This window comes from Polyodon spathula, chromosome 5, assembly GCF_017654505.1.
Source record: "Polyodon spathula isolate WHYD16114869_AA chromosome 5, ASM1765450v1, whole genome shotgun sequence".
NCBI lineage: Eukaryota > Metazoa > Chordata > Actinopteri > Acipenseriformes > Polyodontidae > Polyodon > Polyodon spathula.
This window is the reverse complement of record NC_054538.1, coordinates 19,314,317-19,334,338: the sequence shown is the minus strand read 5'-3', so window position 1 is coordinate 19,334,338 and position 20,022 is coordinate 19,314,317. Positions and strand designations below refer to the sequence as shown.

The window sequence follows — 20,022 nt, the reverse complement described above, 5'->3', positions numbered from 1 at the left end:
CCTTGGTGTGCTCTGGCCCCAGACAGGAAGAGCACCTGATAGAACCCGGGCATGATGCAAGGAGCAAGCATTGCAGTGTAGAGTATACAGTTGCTACCTCAATCTGCTTATAGATATCAACCAGGTGGGTCAAGACCCGAGCAGAAACGGTTTGGCACAAGACAGGTGACCTTGGCTGCGGTCGGTAGCAGACTGGAAACGGGTCAGTTCAGTACCGGTTTGGTGTATTTAACACCAGGTCAGGACTGGTTCAGTTACTGGTTCGCAACCTGGTTGACACCAGGCCGGTTCGGTACTGTTTCGGTGACTTTAGCAACGGGTCGGTACCGGTACGGTAGCAAGTCGGAACCGGTTCGGTGACTTTAGCACTGTGTCGGTACAGGGACAGCACCTGGTTGGTAATGGTTCAGTAGCTTTAGCACCGGGTCAGTACCGGGACGGTACCAGTACAGTAACCTCAATCTCTGGTACAGAACCGTGTCTGGAGCAGAGCTGGTCTGTCACCTCAGTACCCCCCCCCCTTCCCCCCCCCCCCCCCCCCCCCCCCCCTCATACCAGTAGTATATATATATATATATATATATATATATATATATATATATATATATATAATATATATATATATATATATAGACATATAGACACACACACAACCGTACAACTCTCCCATGGTTCACTACTTTAAAGCATTAGGAGAAAGATTAAGCACTAGAGCTCATACAAAAGATATGTTTTAATTTATCATTTAATTTGTTTGAAAAGATATGCCAGACCTCTGCAAAAAAATAAATAAATTAAAAAAAAGCTTGGCTGAGAGAGAAAAAAAAATGGTTACCAGCAGACCCTTAAAGCAGTTAATAATAAACTGTGCAAGCCAACCCTCTGAAAGCACGTACAGAAATAAATATTATTTCCAGAGATCACAAGGCAGAATGGGACACGCTTCAACTCTCCTACACATCTATCAGACTGTGACACTGACAGGATGGAATATCCCTGAGGAGATGCTTTACAACCTGTAAATCAATCTACAATTATTAACTTTGACAGCTGTTTTGCTTTTAATCACATCTGCTGATGAAAAACTTCTACAGGAACTGTGCCGATAAAAGTCATCATACTGTTAGGGAAGCCTATCTCCGTGTTTAATATTTATTCCAAGGGACCACGCTGAAGCGTTTTTTAAAGACAGGTGGTCTTTGAATCCAGAAAAACTGTCTACATTGCATCTGGCAAAACAGGTACAGAATATGTCAGTAACACACACGTGTCTTCAATTAGGTTACCCTGCCTCTTAGAACTCTGTTCAAATGTGTGTAAGAACCGAGATGGTGCGTAGTAATGTGTTGATGCATGTAATTGCATGCTAGAGGGCACTATCGGACAAGAATCCGGATTTCCGAGATTAAACTGCATTGCACCTTTTCAGCACCAGGTGTAGTAATTCAGTCATTACCCCAAAGGTTTAGTAAATCGGTTCTTATCTGCAGTGAGACAGGAACGACTTTATAGCTTGGGCTACTAAACTATAGTACCAGTACCTAAAATACTAAGTTCTGGTGCATTCTGTCTCCTTAAACTGCACCGAGCACGATCTTCAGGATCTTTGTCAAAGTAAATCTGTTTAAAACGCCATTACAACAATAATATAAAGTGCATTGCTCTTCAGCTTTTATTTATTAGCTCTTATTCAAAAGGAGCTTCTGATTACTGGAACCAGCAACCAAATAAACACCAATCATCCCCCCCAGCAATATTTTCATATACAAATTTAAATGCGACACATGTATGTAGAGAAAAAAAACTTACTCCTTATATCCCCAGGTTCTGCTGCTCCTTATAAAGATCCTTTCCAATTCACATTTGGGAATCTAATGGTCAAAACCAATATTATGCAGTACACACAATATGATATCCTTTCCTAGTCCTTTTACTGATTCTGCCAGCAACTGTGAAAGTCTTCAGACCGGGGGTGTTTAAATGGTTCTGGCAGGGAACTGCAGTAGGGAGATGGGTGACTTACCAAACTCCAAGAATCACTGCCTGCTCCTCTGCACACAGCTCAGGCTTCTGAAACTGGTCAGGCTCTGCCAAGGTAATCCTGTTCAGCACTGTATCATCAGTCAGATCGTGGTCCTGCGGGCAGAAACAAACACAAACAGACAACTGTCAAATGCAAATACGCCAACGCATGCTTTGGCAAAGGGCTTCAACAGGGTTATATAATCAGAATGAAACTATTCTCTTTGCCTAGCCAAGTTAAATATTTGAGACGTAAATGAAATGTCTTAAAATATATACCTGAACACCTAAAAGCTCTTAATTTGAACGCAATTTTGTATTAAAAATAAATAAATTAAAAAAAAAGTACAACCTGTCGACTAATAGACAAAAGCTATTGATAAATAATGTATTTGATAATGGCTGGTCTGTATTGGTGAACATACTGTTTTATAACACAAGGCTGTTTGTGCACTATATTTTAAAACTGCATTGGATCTTTTAAAACTATGTATTAATGTTCTAAAAAGTAATTGCACTGGATCTTTCAATGCCAACCCAGTCTTGGGATAGGGCTTTAACCTGCAGCACCCCACTTTACTCTTGTGGTCTTTGATAAATGGCTTTAGTTTCCAGTGCTATCAAAATCTAACTTTTAAGAAGGTTATACACATTAAAGCAAGTGCCATAATCTTTTACAGCAACCTCCAAAGTAGTGTTTTCCACGATTTATGATACGGGTGATTTAGAATGGCTTTCGGATAAGCAGTATGATTTTTAAAGTCAAAGGCCAGTGGCTATTAAGGTCAAATTTTAGAATTAACTGATTTTTGTTATCGTCTAATATATCATTTTTCCACTTGTCCTGTCTTAAAGATACTCACATAAACATTGCTATGTGAAGTAAATTAACCAGGAACTGTTATATATTTTCCACCAAGCAGATGGCCTTCCAGATCAGGAAAGCAGTATATCTTTTATCAACCTTTGGTTTTTAATACATTTTTATTTTTTGAAAACGAAGCAGACAGCAGATAGTAGTACGGTTAGCTAAGCAAGATTATGTAGTATTTTCTGGGGATACAGACCTGCAGGGGTGTACTTATTATTACCGTACAGATAACCGTAATTAAATACAGCGCATTACTATATAGCAGTGTGTAATTTACAGTAAACGTCAGGTTGGGACTATGATACCTAGTAACAATATGTGCTCCAATTAGTGCCTGATTGTGAGTATGACAACGAATAACGTCCTTAAACTATAGCGGGCAGATCAGTGCTTGATCACGTTATCCCTGTTGAGACTGAAAGTGTCTCAAATCGATATAAGATTATCCCAGTAATCATCAACTGCAAAATACATAAATTTATTAATACAACTTTATGTCCACTACATGACTGTCTTACAACATTTAACTGTTTGAGTAATTTTATGTTTACAGAGCTTTAAAGTCACTACATATCGCAAAAGACAATGAAACCCATCACTATTCGTAATAATCATTTCTTAAAATATTATACAGAACTCACAAAATATATAATTCTTTGGATTGTACAATTCACCTAGATTACATTTGGAACAAAAAAGTTTTTTTTTTTAAGTGGATTTGAATTATTTATTTTAAACAAGCTGCCACTGAATTTCCAGACTAGCCACGGCGCCATGTTGGTGGCAGCTGGAGTTTCAGTTGCAGTTTAACTATTTTTTGACAAAATTACACAGACTTCATTATACTACACGTACAAACTGCTTTAAAAATAAATGTAATGCATAATATTTCTGAATCCCTGTTTTTGCGTTACTCTGACAGGTCAGAATATTAAAAAAAAAAAAAAGTATATTTTTGGACCTGTATTTCGAAAACAACAAATATATTTTTTCTCGAAATGTACATAATTGGTTAATGCTATGTGTCTGGAAGACCTACCTCTCTGAATTATTCTTTGGGGTTTGGAAGATAAGTTGGTTGGATTAAGCATTCAGGTTTGTCGAAGTTTAACTCATTCTCTACTGTCTGAGACAATGGCGCAGTTTTGCCCATAGCGAGATGTGAGGTTCTCAAGAGGCTGGCCTGTACACATAAAACATTGATCTCCCATATAAAGCGCTTGTTTAGCTTAGAGTAAAACATGTTATTCATTTAGTACAAATATTTTATACAAACATATTGCAAATTTAAATTACGAAAGCTCAAAGTCGTCAAAGGTGGGAAAAACAAAATCCAAGATGGCAAATAAATAAAAAAAATCTACATTTTTCATGCGTAAAAAGGTGTTTTTTATACATTTAAAAAGTATTTGTATATTTTCATTTCAGATTAAGTTATATGAAACAACTGATTACCAAAAATATATGCGACCTTTTTTTGATAAAATCTAAAATTACATTTCGCCACCCTAATTAAAGGGTTACAGAACACCCTGCAGTGTTGAAAAATGTCCTGTGTTGTAGGCATCTATGAGCTATATTTTTCAACATAGTCCTGATTACTTAGACCACCCCCCCCCAGTACACATTACTACAATACACACCACTACAGTACGCATTACTACAGTACACATTACTACAGTACGCATCACTACAGTACGCATCACTACAGTACGCATCACTACAGTACGCATCACTACAGTACACATCACTACAGTACACATTTGCTGAGCCAACTCTTTAATTATCAGCAGTTATACTGTATTACTTTCTCTGTGCAAATCGAAATGCACCATTCTATAGCAAATATACCTTCTGTCTTTCTTCAGACACCAGCACTGCGGGAAGTATAGTACATGGATAGAAAACACCAGACACATTCCCTGCCACGCTTGTTGCACAGCTACATTACGAGGAGGAATGCCAGGCATGCAATTCCTACTGCACGAGCTCCACATCGCTTCACCCTGATCGGGGACTGGAGTGTGCAGATTAATCAGGGAACTGATCAATAATCCATTAACCAGCCACCTGCTGACACATGACACCAAGTACAGAACTCTCAAACAAGCAGAGAAATCGTTCACTAGTCCACTGCGCCACTGGGTTCTAAAGCGCAGAATCCCGGCTTCACAGTAATCTGCTGGTGATTCAGAAATGCCTTTGGCAAAGACTAACTTCAGGTTAAAGGCTTCGGTATTAAGTAAAAAAAATAATAAATTACAAAATTAAAAAAGAGAGAAATATATGGTCGATGGGATTTCCTGAAGGTTTTTATTTAGGGATCTTGTTTATTTACCATAGTGCACCATCTTCACAGTTTGATATGAAAACAGCCAGACACCAAGGCCCAAATACATTGATATATCTGGAATCCCAATGGTAACGATTGTAGAGCGACATAAAAGAAGTACAGCATTTCCATGGCCAGGTCAGGAATATACTGTATGTACACCATGATGACCCACATACTTATGAACACCTTTGTTTAACTAAACCGCTAAAAGAAACACAGCCTATGTTATGAGTTACAGCATTAGCAAAGTATAAGTGTCTGCAGCATTGCTATGCTCTTGCGATATTCCTTAAACAATTCAGTCTTCGCTTTTTTTTTTTTAACTGCTAACCCTTTCCTTTGACAAATACCAGATGGGATAATCCTCTGGGTTTAGGGAGGGCTATTCGTCTCTAGAATATCCATGTGTGTGATTGAGTGTTTATACAACACAATAAGATACATACTGTTTCCAGCTATGCAACTTAATAATAAACACAATACGGTATTGCAGGCTATTACACTATTAAAAAATTTAAAATTGCAAACAAACAAACTCAGAAATTCTTATGGTTTTCACAGCTGATTCTCACCCACATTAGGTCTTTTAAGATTAGTACCAAATCGGGCCCTGTGAAACAAATCATTTAAGAATTTGTAAATTGTTTGTTGCTATAAAATTCCAACAATTAATCAGAATATAGAAATAAAAACACTTTGGAGGAGAAAGCCTTAAATACAGCACTGCCTCAGTATTTCAATTAAATTCGACACCAAGTGCCACCTTTACCGCAATACTGAGAACTAAGGGGTTGATGGAGGTGTGAAGCTATTGAAAAGAGGCTTTATAAAACCGATTTTAACAGCAGCAACAACATTCTGTGTGTGTGTGTGTGTATACACACACACACACACACACACACACACACAGTTGTAGTCAAAAGTTTACATACCCCAATGGAAATTTATAATTTCTAGAAATTTCTCGAAAACAAAGAATTCTAGGAAAAATCTTTTGTAGCAAAAGTTTTGCTTTTGTGGATGAGGAAAAAAGTTGATAGATGTATACAATTATTTATTTCAGCATTTTTTTTGCAAAACTACAAAAATTCAAAAGTATTCATACCCTTTGATACTATGATAGTATTGTCTACAAGGTGCTAGAAATTTCAATATGAAAATACTGGATTGAGGTGAACATTCTTAGAGAGTATAAAAGGGTTAGGCATAGGATGATTGCTGTCATTAACAGTAAGTCAATATGGGGAAAAAGTAAAAAGCTACCTGAAGACCTTAGGCAGAACATTATTTATTGTCATAAAGGAGGAGAAGGACACAAGAATATTTCCAAGCATTGGAGTATCCCAATTTCAACTACTGTTTCTATTATCAAAAAGTACAAGACTCATGGTACTGTCACAACGCTCCCTCAGTCTGGAAGAAAGAAGGTTCTTTTACCAAGAACAAGAATTGTGAGGAAGGTTAACAACAATCCGAGATTGACAGCCAAATATATTCAAAGTGAACTGGCTGCAAGTGGGACTGGGGTTTCCATTTCAACCACAGGTCGAATATTACATGGTGACGGTCTCAATAGTCGCAGGCCAATGAAAAAGCCACTTAGGAGAATGTCACAAGGACAATCGCTTGAAGTTTGCAAAACGGCATTTGAATGATGGATAGGTTCTGGACAAAGGTTTTGTGGACTGATTAAACAAAAATCGAGCTATTTGGTCACGCTAATAGTCGTTACGTTTGGAGAAAGTCTGGTGAGTCGTACAAAGAAAAGAACACCATACCTACTGTCAAGCATGGAGGTGGTAATATCATTCTATGGGGCTGTTTTTCCTCTAATGGTACAGGAAATATAGTTCCAATGTGTGGTCAAATGGATTCCACAGCATACCAAAAGATATTGGCCAATCATCTGAAACCCTCCACTACAAAACTTAAAGTGCAATGGGACGTTCCAACACCACAATGATCCAAAGCACACATCGAAATCTACTTCAGAATGGTTAAAAGAATAAAATCAAGGTGCTGGAAAGGCCTAGTCAAAGTCCCGGTCTAAATCCAATTGAGAATCTTTGGTATGAGTCAAAGAAGACTGTGCACAAGAGAAGTCCTCAGAATTGGAATGAACTGGAACAATTTTGTGTTGAAAAATGGTAAAAAGAAAATCACAAAATAATTATGCTAAAAGCTCACTGACAAATAACTCAACCGTTTAAAAAGGTTATTATTGCTAAAGGTGCCTCAACTAGTTGCTAATTTAACCTTAGCTGTTCATTTATTCAGCGTTTGTCAAGCACGTCAGGTCCAGTTCATTTTCACACACACTGTTTAAAATAATTTTTCAGAGTAAAACAGGTTTAAAAGGTACTGAATCGCAAAAGACAACTCAGTACTGTATCTCCAGCCAAGCCCCACCCCTTGTTCTATGCATTTTTCACATGCCTCTTTATAGACATGCATATTGATAAATCCTCTCCTGAGCACACGTTTTATCAGCAAATTCCCCAATAACATGATCCAAGTCATTATTTTATTACAATACATCTCAAAGAGCTCTGCAAATGTCAGTGATATTCTTTGAGCGCAGAATGCAGAAGCAGCTATCTCCTTTCTTTGTGTCTGGGTTATCTCTGAGGTGCATGGGGCTATCAGATACGCCCTTTCTTTTTTTTTTTTGTCTTCATTCGGCTCCTATCGGTCTCACTCGGTTTTCTTGGCTTTTTCCAGAGAAAAAAACGACTAGAGACCTGTGCTTTACATCTTTTTGATTATGTCAGCCATGGTCCAACAATGGACTGGAAAGGGAAAATTGTAACGTCGGACCTGGTCCGACATAGGACCGTAAATGGTTAATTGTCCTTACCAGGGTTTGAATACTTTGAATTTGCATTTTTGCTAAAGAAAATTCTGAAATAAATAATTACTTCTTGTAACTTTTTTTCCTCATCCACAAAAGCAAAACTTTTGCTACAAAAAAGAGTTTTCCTGTAATTTTTTTTTTTCAAGAACATTCTAGAAATTATAAATTTCCACTGGGCTACAGATGAACCCGTTTTATATCACCTTGTTTAACATCATACCGCAATTATTATCACGACTTTTCAAAAACCACTCGCCATGCACCATAGGTTCTTTGAGAAATTACCTCGCTTACTATTAGCTTGTCAAATGCTGTGTCTTAACGGGATACAGTTAAGTTACAAAACACCAACGTTGCCAAATGTTTTTTCTTAAACAGTCAGCCTTATACAAATGGACAAAAAAAGTGCAACGCTTAATTGATAGCTCTCATCAGTCAACAATTTGTGCTTTTTTTTTTTTTTAGATAGACACAAACTGTTTAGTTCCAACTAATGATTCAAAACGTATTTGTACTGCAGTAAACTGTATGCATTTGTTTACATGTAAAGAACGACTAAATGTACAGTATGAAAACACTGCTCTTTAATTCACCTTTAGTTTTCTTTCTTTTCTCCTCCCACTCGTAATGTGCTGCCACAGGCAAACGTGAAACCTAGTTTATATCATGACACGCTTTATATCACGAATTATGCCTGCGCGGCAATCATGACACAAAGCAGGTTCACCTGTATGTACAATAACGAAAAAGCAACAATAAAATACTAAAGAAATGAAAAATGAACAATTTTGATAGTTTATTTACAGTGTTACAAGTTTAAAAATGTTTTTTCAATTTGTAATTTTTCTTAAGTGCTAGTAGTGGGCTGCAATGCCTAATACAGCTGAACAGGCTGGTCTCAGGTAAAAATCTCAGGTTTGGGAACGCCTGAACTAAAGGACAGAACTAGACTTCAAACCCTACACAGACAAATGTACAGTAGATCAGACCCACTTGGTAGGAGGAAACCTGGCTGATTTTTGCCCCTCTCAGTAGTGCAGAGGCAGAGGAGGGATCTTGTTGATTACCTTTGGTAGTTTTTCCAGTGGGGTAGGTTCTGGGGTGAGATCACTCCCCGAGAGGACTTCCTCTTCCCTTTGCACATCTAGGATCAGCTGAGCCAAGTAATTTTCCTGAAACCGTGTCCGTTTCCCCAAGGCACCTACAAGAAATCAAGACACATTTCTTATTTATTTATTAGCTGTCAAGGGTTGGCAGGGGTCTGGAAGGTGCTGGAAAAGTGTGTGCAAAACCCTAACCCATGCTCCAAGCGTAATAATTAATGATCAAGCAGAAATCTCATTTCATACCATAGCTCAAGTGCATTGCAAAATAGACATGGACATCAAAATGTACTACTTTTTTATGATACTAAGAAAATATTTCAGGCAGCCAATATTGTTGTAAAAATATTTAAAAACTTTTTACCAAATAATGAACAATTACAAAGCAGACATGTCAGTATATAAATGCAATTATCTGATAAGTGTCCCTTGTTTAAATAGGAGTTCACAGGCTCTCAATCTGAGAACAGTAAGTACCATAATACTCTATCAGCTACACTTATACAGTAAATCTGTACAAAGCGTGATGTCTCCTACACAAATCTGCTTGATAATTCTAGCTTTAAACAATGCAATTTCCCTCTACGTCATCATGAAGAACTGAAGTGGGTTTGTGTTGTTGAAGTGGATTTGGGACAGCAAAGGCGTGACTTACTGTAATTTCCAGTAACACATATTTAAAGCTTTAAACTGTTTGTACATTCTTGATTCTTTTTACTCTAGCCTTTTCTCTCCAGAATGGACACATCTGGTTTGTCAGTCTGCTGGGTATTAATGCCTTACTTTAAATATCTCATTCAGTTCAAATGTCTGTGTGCCCACAATATCACGTTAACCAATTCATGCGTAAAGAATGGAAGAATGCTTTTCTTCATTGTTTTTGTCACTCTGTACACAAAAATAGAACTTTGTCCACTTAACGGTTCACTAAATTAACTACTTTACCTGTCATGCTAATATGCAGTTTGGACAGATCCTTTGCACGGTTAAAATGTTCTTTAGCCTTCTTATACTCATAGCAGAACAGCAATGTGTAACCACATTCTAGGTGGAACTGGACAGCCAAGTGTCGACACTTTTCAGAGGTGAAAAAAGCTTCAGTTTTCATCACTGGAAAAACAAAAAGAAAGCATTATTAACATTGGCATTCTACTTCGCTTTACGTAACCACGTAACCGATCGCGCAAAAAAAATCCAACAAGTCTTGAATTTAATGCAAATTGCATCATAAAAAGCATATTATTGTGGTAGATCCTGCTTTTACCGCCAATACTGTATAGGCCTGTTGTCAACCCCTAAAATTCAATCTTAATTTTATGGGTAAAATACTGCTTTTCTGAGCCGTAACTTAAGCAACTTGTTAACACTGAAGCAACTTGTTAACTTAAGGTCCAGGTTTAAAAAACAATTGCTGGCTTTTCTGTCAGACTGTAAAATAACTGCCACTTCCAGTTCTGCAAGCTTAACTAAATGTTAAAATTAGGTGTGACAGAGAAAGAATGATTCTTGGTGATAAATCTCCCCCCGACCTGTGAGGGCGCTGTGTAAAGGGTACAGAGTGCCCTGGAATGGATGGCCAGACAATTAATTCCCAGGGTTAGGTGGAAGTCGGCCATCTAGAAAGGGGGCGGAGCTATGGTACACCAAGTCATCGACCTGGAAGGAAAGCGATATGGCAGCCGCGGATTGGTGGAGCGGTTGCAATCGTTAACCAAAGGAGCGTGATTGACGGTACATAAGGGGAAGCAGCAAGGTGATCTGTTCTTTCTGTATGGCCAACGCTAAACCGGAAGGAGAATGTAATTGTTATCATGAGTGTTTTGCTTGTTTGTTTTGTCTCGTCTGAAATCTACTTGCTTGTTGTTATTAGACGGCTAACACAATCTGGAGCTTTCGCTACAGGCCAGCACAAAACCCACTCAAAACTGCACTTAGTCACAATAAATTGTATTTCACCACAGGCATTACAGCACTCACTTTGGACTTGTGACGGTGTTTGTGTTAACTCTGTGTGTTTAAATACTGTGTTTATTGCTTTGGGTCTGTGGATTTAACTGAGCAATACACATCGTTGTGTATTGTCATTTCTCATTATTCTTTACTGTTGTCATCAGACTTTGGATTATAAATAAACCACAACTTTACCAGTACTTTGTTGTTTGTCATTGTCTTGAACACTGCATCACTTCTACACCTGAGCACTTCAAACCACTTTGCCACATTACGTTACACAGTGAATCACAGCAAAGGTTTACCTAACATGAAAGCACAGTTGAAGACGCAGGACAATTTCAAAATATTAGAGCATAAATGAACAAAAACGTATGCTGATGATTGAGTAAACTTATCTGTTGGTATTTATGATTTATGGTTCCCAAACTTTTTTTGCTGCACCCCCCCTTCAGATATATTATTTTTTGCTGCGCCCCCTTCCCCCCTACTAAACAGTACAATATTAAAATAAATATGATTTCTAAAATAACATATTGTGACGTTGCATGTAAAATGAAAGCAGGTGCCACACAGGCAGTAGCTTGGTGCTTGAATTCAGCATTTATTAGAACAGGAAAAATAAATAACTAAGCAAAACAAAATCTCTCAGTGCTAAATTCCAGTCTACCTCTCGCTCTCACTGAGACAGCCTCTCTGTCACTCACTCACTCTCCCACTGCGCTCATGCATGCACTACTACTGATCTCTTCACATTAAACCGTGCCCTCCATCCACCTTCACCAATCTTGGGCATGGCATTCAGGCAATGTTATAATATGTATTGTGAAGATGGATACACTATTACTATCACTATTCGTAATTTTATTAACAGCAAAACATAATCACTTATTCTCGTTCTTTATTCCACATTTAAAACGAGAAAGGACTTGGAGGATTTAAAAGCCCATTTAATTGTTTCACAGCCAAACCCTGCAAATTAAACTGATTGTACTATTGTTATTAGTAGTATTGTTATTAAAATATAGCTTTTATTTATATCACGGTCTGGTTTTACTAATAGTAACATCCTTGGTGCTTAATCTACAACCATTGAAACACTTTTAAATCATCCAAGTCCTTAATTTCGCATTTGATAAAAGCAGAATAAATAACGAGAAAGTGAGGGTGTAACATTTTATTAACTGACTAGTCTATTAATGTTAATGCAATTACGAATAGTAATTTTAACATCTGCCCAGTGTCATTTTTTATTTACTTTAATACGTTATAAAATATTTATTTCATAAAATGTTGCACCCTCGTTGTCCATTTTCTGTAGAGCAAAACCCATAAATTAAACAAAAATTTTAGCCAAGACCCCAGCCACCCTATTTATAAACTGCAGGTCTATCTACATGTATTATTTTTTTGTGAACAAAACGTAAAACGCGCCGCTGCACTCTGTAAGAACAATTGCCATGATTAACCCCACAACTTTCAAATCAAGGAGAGCTGAGCTACGATAGGTTTGAAACAACACAAACTATATGAATGGGGATTGGTCAGATTTCACAGGGGGGTGTCAGATTAAACATGATCCCTGCCTGGGGAGCTGATCAGTCAATCATCCTGGAGGCGAGCCCACCGAGTGTGCCACTTACCGCAGAGCTTTTACAATCGTCAGGAAGTCAAAAAGAGTATTTTACAGTCAGGTATTACTGAACTAAACACAGTATTCAAGATGAGGTCTTACTAATGCATTGTACAGTTTTAACATTACTTCCCTTGATTTAAACTCAACACTTTTCACAATATATCCGAGCATATTGTTGGCCTTTTTTATAGCTTCCCCACACTGTCTATATGAAGACATTTCTGAGTCAACAAAAACTCCTAGGTCTTTTTCATAGATTCCTTCTCCAATGTCAGTATCTCCCATATGATATTTATAATGCACATTTTTATTTCCTGCGTGCAGTATCTTACACTTTTCTCTATTAAATTTCATTTGCCATGTGTCTGCCCAGTTCTGAATCTTGTCTACATAATTTTGAATAACCTTTGCTGCTGTAACTCCTCCTATTTTTGTGTCGTCTGCAAATTTAACAAGTTTGCTTACTATGCTATTGGTTTGTAGTTACCTGGTTCGGTTTTATTTACCTTTTTGTGGATCGGTATTACGTTTGCAATTTTCCAGTCTGTCGGTACAACCCCTGTGTCAAGAGACTGTTGCATGATCGTGGTTAGTGGTTTGTAAACAACTTCTTTCATTTCTTTGAGTACTATTGGGAAGATCTCATCTGGACCAGGGGATTTGTTTATTTTAAGAGCTCCTAGTTCCTTTAACACTTCTGCCTCGGTTATGCTAAAGTTATTCAAAACTGGATAGGAACAGGATGACATGTGGGGCATGTTGTCCGTATCCTCCTTTGTAAAAACTTGTGAAAAGTAATCATTTAATATATTTGCTATTTTTTTCCTTTGTCTATGATTTTGCCCTTGCTGTTGTAATATTGGAAAAACATTTTGGAATTGGTTTTAGGCCCCTTAGCAATGTTCATTTCTATTTCTCTCTTGGCCTTTCTAACTTCCTTTTTGACTTGCGTTTGCAGTTCCACGTACTGTTTCTGTGTACTTTGTTTTTGGTCCCTTTTAAACACTCTGTAAAGTGCCTTTTTTCACTGAATATTTTGTTTAATTGATCTATTAAACCATTTTGGAAATTTAGTTTTAGATTTGCCTAGGGATGTAATTGTTTTGCGTCTCTAGTACTACATTTTTGAAGAACAGCCATCCTTTTTCTGTGGATGTTTTCTCTATTTTACTCCAATCTACTTCTGTTAGTCTCTGTTTTATGCCTTCATAAAATTGTAAACCTTAACTTTAGTCATTACTTTTTGGGTTTTAAAAAGCACTTCAAATGAGACCATGTTGTGGTCTTGGAAGATTGAAGACAGTAACATGGGAGACTGAACTAATTCACTGATCCTTCTGGAATATTCTTAATTTGAGTTGCTTTGTTTGGGTTTTGTTGTGGTCACCAGGGTTTGTTTTTCCATAGAAAGTTAGCGGTAATGCCATTTCAATTCCGGACCATTTTTGATTGTCCCCTATAGAAAACCACAGTACAATTGATTTGGGAAGCACAATTTCCTCATATATGCCGAATTCCATGCCCTTCCCAAGTTTGTTTTTAGACTACACTCCAGAACCTCACAAAAGACCCTAAATGCATTTAATAAGATCTACTGCAGCTAGAATACAAATCACCTGCTGAGAAGCAGAATCTTGGGAAGGCTAACTGTTACAAAAAAATATTTCAATAAATGCTTTATAGGACACACATGGTGCTGAGTGTGCAGATGAAAGATTAGCAACCCTCAACTTAGTACAGTGGTTTCTTTTTAACCCTTTAAGGACCAAGTGTCATTCTGGGCCCGTGATCCGGTAAACGCAATTAAAAAAAACATACTTTGCCACAATACTTTGAAGTATAGGTTGCAGACACATATCACTGAATAGGGGAGGGACTGTATTTCACTGTCGGAACTTGTTTACAGCTTAGCAAAAAATGGAAGTATACTGTAAATCTGATGTATTTGACTTATAGCTATATGAGAACATGTATTCTGTCTCGTGTTTTAATATAGATGTTTTTACAACATTTACAAATATCAAGAAACAAGTGGATATGAGAATTAAATTTATCAGGTACATTTTTTTTCCCTTATTACTAATAATGGAATGAGTAACTTATTTTATTTATAAATATTTATTTTGAGAAAATCAAATAGATTGAGAGTAGTGTCCATTATTGCCTATAAAGAACCTGAGAATAAATGTGTATCATGTCATTCCAATCACTCAGGTGAAACTGGTCAACAAGACATTTGAAGTACTGTAAAGTCCCTCAGGTCATAGAAAAACACATTTTTACGAAATGTTGAAAAAAATGTCTGTAAGGTTTCTGAAGTACTTTGTTTCCCCAGAGTGTTCTGAAAAAAAGGACACCAGTTCCAAGATGCTACTGTAAAAAATAAACTTGTGAATTTTTATAGGAAGAGAGTCAACTACAGCCAAAAAAAACCCTGGTCCTGGGGGAGCATCCCACTGAAAATCGCTTGGTCCTTAAAGGGTTAATGTCTGTAACTCCCTATACAGTAATACTGCACAAACCTATTCCGATTGAGCTCGCCACAGAAAGCAGGTGCTGACAAACAGGCGATAAGCATTGGTGTTGATTGGGCTGACCGACCGTTCAAAATGAAACAAGTGAAGACACAGACAAGTGTTTGGATTTGTGATGAATGATTGTTTTATTCTGTGGAGAACAGCAATGCACAAGCAGCTGTTTCTTCACTTGGAATTGTAAATTAGCCCAATCAGCACCCAGGACCCTCATCTGTAGAGAACTCAATCCAAACAACCAGTTTGTGCAGCTCTACTATACAGTCTACGTATACTTTGAGTAACATTTATAATTTTCACATTTGACATTATTCCTCAGTTTCACTCAATCCACGTGTCTATAAAGCAAAGATGAGAAAAACGACCTGAAAAGAAGCATTAAGGAGATTTATTTATTTTTTTCATAATTCTGAAAAGTTGTTAACATCTCAGACCAGATTTTGCAATACTCCAGAACTCTAATGTGGGGGAAAAAATGACAATGCTATATCTTACAGTAAATGGGAAGCTTCAAAATCACTACTTGTACCTATTAACAGATTATCTTGGTTAATAACTTGGTATGTTTTATCTTCTCTTCACTGGACTACCCCGATCCCAAGTAACTGGGGAATATGTGGACACAGGCATAAAGGTGACCCCCTTTGAAATGATTCATCTTTAATTTTGATATTAGAACAAAATGAGATTAAGTTTACAGTCTGATTTCATTGTGCAGACGAAGACTTGAAAGTCTGGAATGAATGAATAATCGAAAAGGTGCATTTAAATAATCAGTTACTTTGCACACAAAATGATAACATCTCATAAAATAAAGTATGGCTGGTCAGGATAAACATAGATGTGCTGGACAGGTTTCTTCCAGAAATAATTAACAAAGCTGCCACAAATTCTTGGCAGTCTCAAAGGCTCTTAATACTTAAAACTGATCAAAAGTCAGCCACTGGAAACTGAACTTTTGGAATAAATGGTACAAATTAAACACCAGCTCATGAACAAACGTCTCGATACTGTATGGCTTTCAACTGCAAAATCAAGCTTGCGGTTTGAAGGCTTGTTCCATCAGTTGAATTATTAGTTGACTAGCTCTTTTTTTTTTTTTTTAAGCAGAAAGTAATGAAAGGTCTTAATACATTAAATCAAAACGGCAGGAAAACAATGCAAAGCTGTGGTTTTAACACCCTAAGAAAAAACGTGTAACCGTTTTTACCCTGTCCAGCAAACGTGAGGTGGCAGGCAGGGATATAAAGAGTATCCACTGCTATTGACATGTTGGTGAATGAATTAAAACACAGAGTAATAGCTGATGTCTTTTTAGTTGTACAGAGCAAACTAGTGATGTGGGCCTTAGTGAGCTAAAAGGCAGCTTTCTCACTTAGCCAAGCTAGGTTTAAAAAAATAAATAAATAAAAATCCTGGTGACTATCGTAATCTTGTATGCCACAAACATCTTGCATACTTCCCTCTCAGAACACCACTGTACAATAAACAGCACACTATTACTATACTACTAAAAGTACATTTTACAAAATAAATCTACAAAAAGATGTATTACATATTCCGAAAGTTGCAGTTATGATTGGCTGGCAGGACGTGCAGCTCATTAATAACATATCTGAGGGGTAGTGTCAGGTCAAACATACACTACAGGCACAAACGACAATGTATCTGTTTCAAACTGGGAAGACTTTCAAGTAACACGTGATCTCTATGATGAACTAAAGGCTTTATTTCATAGACCAATGGGTACTTAAAGCTCTATCCTGATTAAATAAATACATTTGAAACATGAAAATGTTACCATAAAATAGAACAGCCCTGGAATTATACCAGGAAATAACGTGCCATTTCTAAAACTTAAACAGGCCTAAAAAAGCGGAAATAATTTTGATAATTGCCACTATTATAGAAATTCCAAAGAAATCTCAAAACTCTTGGCTCCCATTTGTGTTTAGATTAAAAGCAAATGCAAACGTTTCTTGATGGTGCTTGTACTGTACAACTGCTAACATTATTCTTACACAGACATTTACTTCTATCAAAAGGCAGCATTGTAAACACTCGAGTCACTACACTAATAGTTCAGTTGATGTTTCACAGTCCTCTTGGCCACATGAAGTTCTCAAAATCAAGAAATCCCACATTAGAATCAGTCTTTGGGGTGTAATTGTTGGTTTTTTTTTTTTTTTTTTTTTTTTTATGGCAGCTGTTTTACTAGACGAGTACATTTTTATTAATAAAGCTGAAGGCAAAATTTCAAGCAGTGGCATCCAAAGACTGCCCTCGAGTGCCATTCCAGTCCAGGTCTTTCCTCCAAAGAGGACCTGAATGTGTATTTAGAATTGACATTGCTTCCCAATGCTCAATGTAAAAGGCAGCACTCACAGACACTGCTGAGCTGGTATATTCAGTGGTAATTATTATGTGCACAGCTGGCTATATTAAAAACAATTAAAACAATATCAGAAAATGTTTTTGGCCACACTGAAACCACACTTTGGTACTTGAATTGTCCATGAGGAAGGACTCTCTGGGATAATTTTTCCTTTGAAATTACATAAATCTGGGTCATAAATCACAAACAACGATGACCAAAAGTACTTGAGATCAAGATTCAGATTACACCTGAAAGAAGAATGTATACCAAATAATAAATGAACGGCTGGTTTCACAAACCCAGAGAAGCCAATACTTGAGAGTGAACAAAACAGCACCTACCAAGCAAGATCGGGTAAATGTTGTTTTTTTTTTTTTTTTTTTTTGACAAGTCAGGGCAGTAAAATAGGGTCTGTGTAACTTGTTGCAAGTATCCAGTTAAAGTTGAGTGTAATTTTCTCTTACCTATGCACAAGGGCTGAAATAAATGTTGTACAGCATGTCTTGTCTTTTAATGTTCTTGTTCCATTGGATCTCAAATGCAACTTGTTTACATCAGAAGTCACTCCCTTTTAATTGCTAAATGTCAAAAAAGAACTATGTACACCAGGTGTGTCAAACTCAATTTTACCATGGGCCATATGATAACTTCACCTTACATTCGCGGGCCGCATAAATGTTTGATTGCCCCTATTTAAAATTATTCACTGCTTTTAATCACATATCTTTCAACAAGATTCGCCACACTCTGCATAAAACTAATTTCTTACAATCAGACTTGGAATTAATCTTTAAAACTTACAATTATTCAAAACATGTATCTTACCTAATTGCTGTTCTGAGCAGGTTCATTTGTTGAGGAGACCTGGCACCTTTTTGGTGAGACTAGCTTGTCAATGTCCGGAGTCATGTCTTGTGCTGAAGCAACCTTCAGTTTGGAGTGTAGATGCCTGTCACTCAGTCGTGATCTGTGAGGGGATTTATTGATCTTCAACAATGAAAACAGCTGTTCGCACAGGTTTGTACTTGTAACTACCAAACATTGAGGACTCGAGCAGCCTGAAGGCAGAGCTGTGGTAATGTGACTGGTATGAATGGGTAAAACTCTGCAGTGCCCATAGAATCAAACTTCACCCTAAGGGCGCTATTACATTGCAAATCAATCAGTTCCATCCGAATGTCCCCTGGAAGAGCTGGAAACCGAATTGCTGTTTGTTAAAATCAGAGAAGCGGCGCTCAAATTCTATATGCAGCCAGTTCAGTTTTGCAGCGAATCCAGCACTTGGAAAAGTGACATTTGTGAGCGAGTTGGAGATGGCTTGGCAATTCAGGAAATGGGAAAGGTTTCCTTGCTGCAATTGATTCTCCCACAAACGTAATTTAAGCTGAAACGCTTTGACACCCTCATACATCTGTTATGACCCGTTTACTGCCCTGCAGTTTCATGTTTAAAGTGTTAAGATGCTCAGTTACATCACATAGAAATCCAAGATCGCACAGCCAGTTTTCATCTGAGAGCTCTGATATTTGTCTCCCTTTGTTTCACACGAAAAGTCTGATTTCTCCCCGTAGTTCAAAAAACTTCTTGAGTACTGCGCCCCGACTCAGCCAGCGAACTTCTGTGTGCTAAGGCAAACCACCATATTCAGCATTAAGCTCCTCAAGGAATGCCTGGAATTGGTGGCGATTCAAACCTCGAGCACTCATAAAATGAACAGTATTTGTTATCCTGCTCATTACATGATCCATCTTCAGCACCTTCCCACACAGCGCTTCCTGGCGTAGAATGCAGTGATAAGTTGTCTGTGTCCCAGGACAATTTTCCTCCTGTAGCTTTTTTTTGCCTCCAAGCAACCAGCCCTGTATTTTCGCCACACATCGCAGGCGCTCCGTCTGTGGTCAGACCCACTAATTGCTCCCATGGCAACTTAATTTGGTTCACGCATCTCTCCAGTTGCTGAAATAAGTCATTTGCTATGGCGGTGCCGTGCATTGCAGCAACCTCCAAAAGCTCTTCTGTAACACTTAATTCTTTCCGTTGCGTTCAAAATGGCTGAAGGGATTTGTAGTTTTCACATGCAATTTCCTAATTGACAAGTCATCGCAGGCCTAAATACTTTGAGAAACCACCTTTACAGGGCCGGATTAAAACCACTGGGGGGCCGTATTCGGACCGTGGGCCTTGAGTTTGGCATCCTAGATGTACACTTTCAATTGTTCTTGTTAAGTCCTATGTTTGTGGCACCTTCCTTTCCCTCCTGTTTTTTGAGCTTCAATAATAATAATAATAATAATAATAATAATAATAACAACAATAATAACAACAACTGAACCCACAAAA

At 37.5% G+C, this 20,022-nt stretch overlaps 1 protein-coding gene across 1 annotated transcript in view; it reads right to left on the bottom strand.

Moving 5' to 3' along the window:
• Positions 1–20,022, bottom strand: part of ttc27 (tetratricopeptide repeat domain 27) — a 107,851-nt gene that overhangs the window by 73,870 nt on the left and 13,959 nt on the right. The window contains exons 6-8 of the mRNA XM_041249967.1: positions 10,131–10,295; positions 9,150–9,283; positions 2,024–2,136 (exon numbers count right to left, since the gene is read on the bottom strand). Coding sequence (XP_041105901.1) covers positions 2,024–2,136; positions 9,150–9,283; positions 10,131–10,295 — 412 coding nt within the window. The remainder of the gene's footprint in view (positions 1–2,023; positions 2,137–9,149; positions 9,284–10,130; positions 10,296–20,022) is intronic.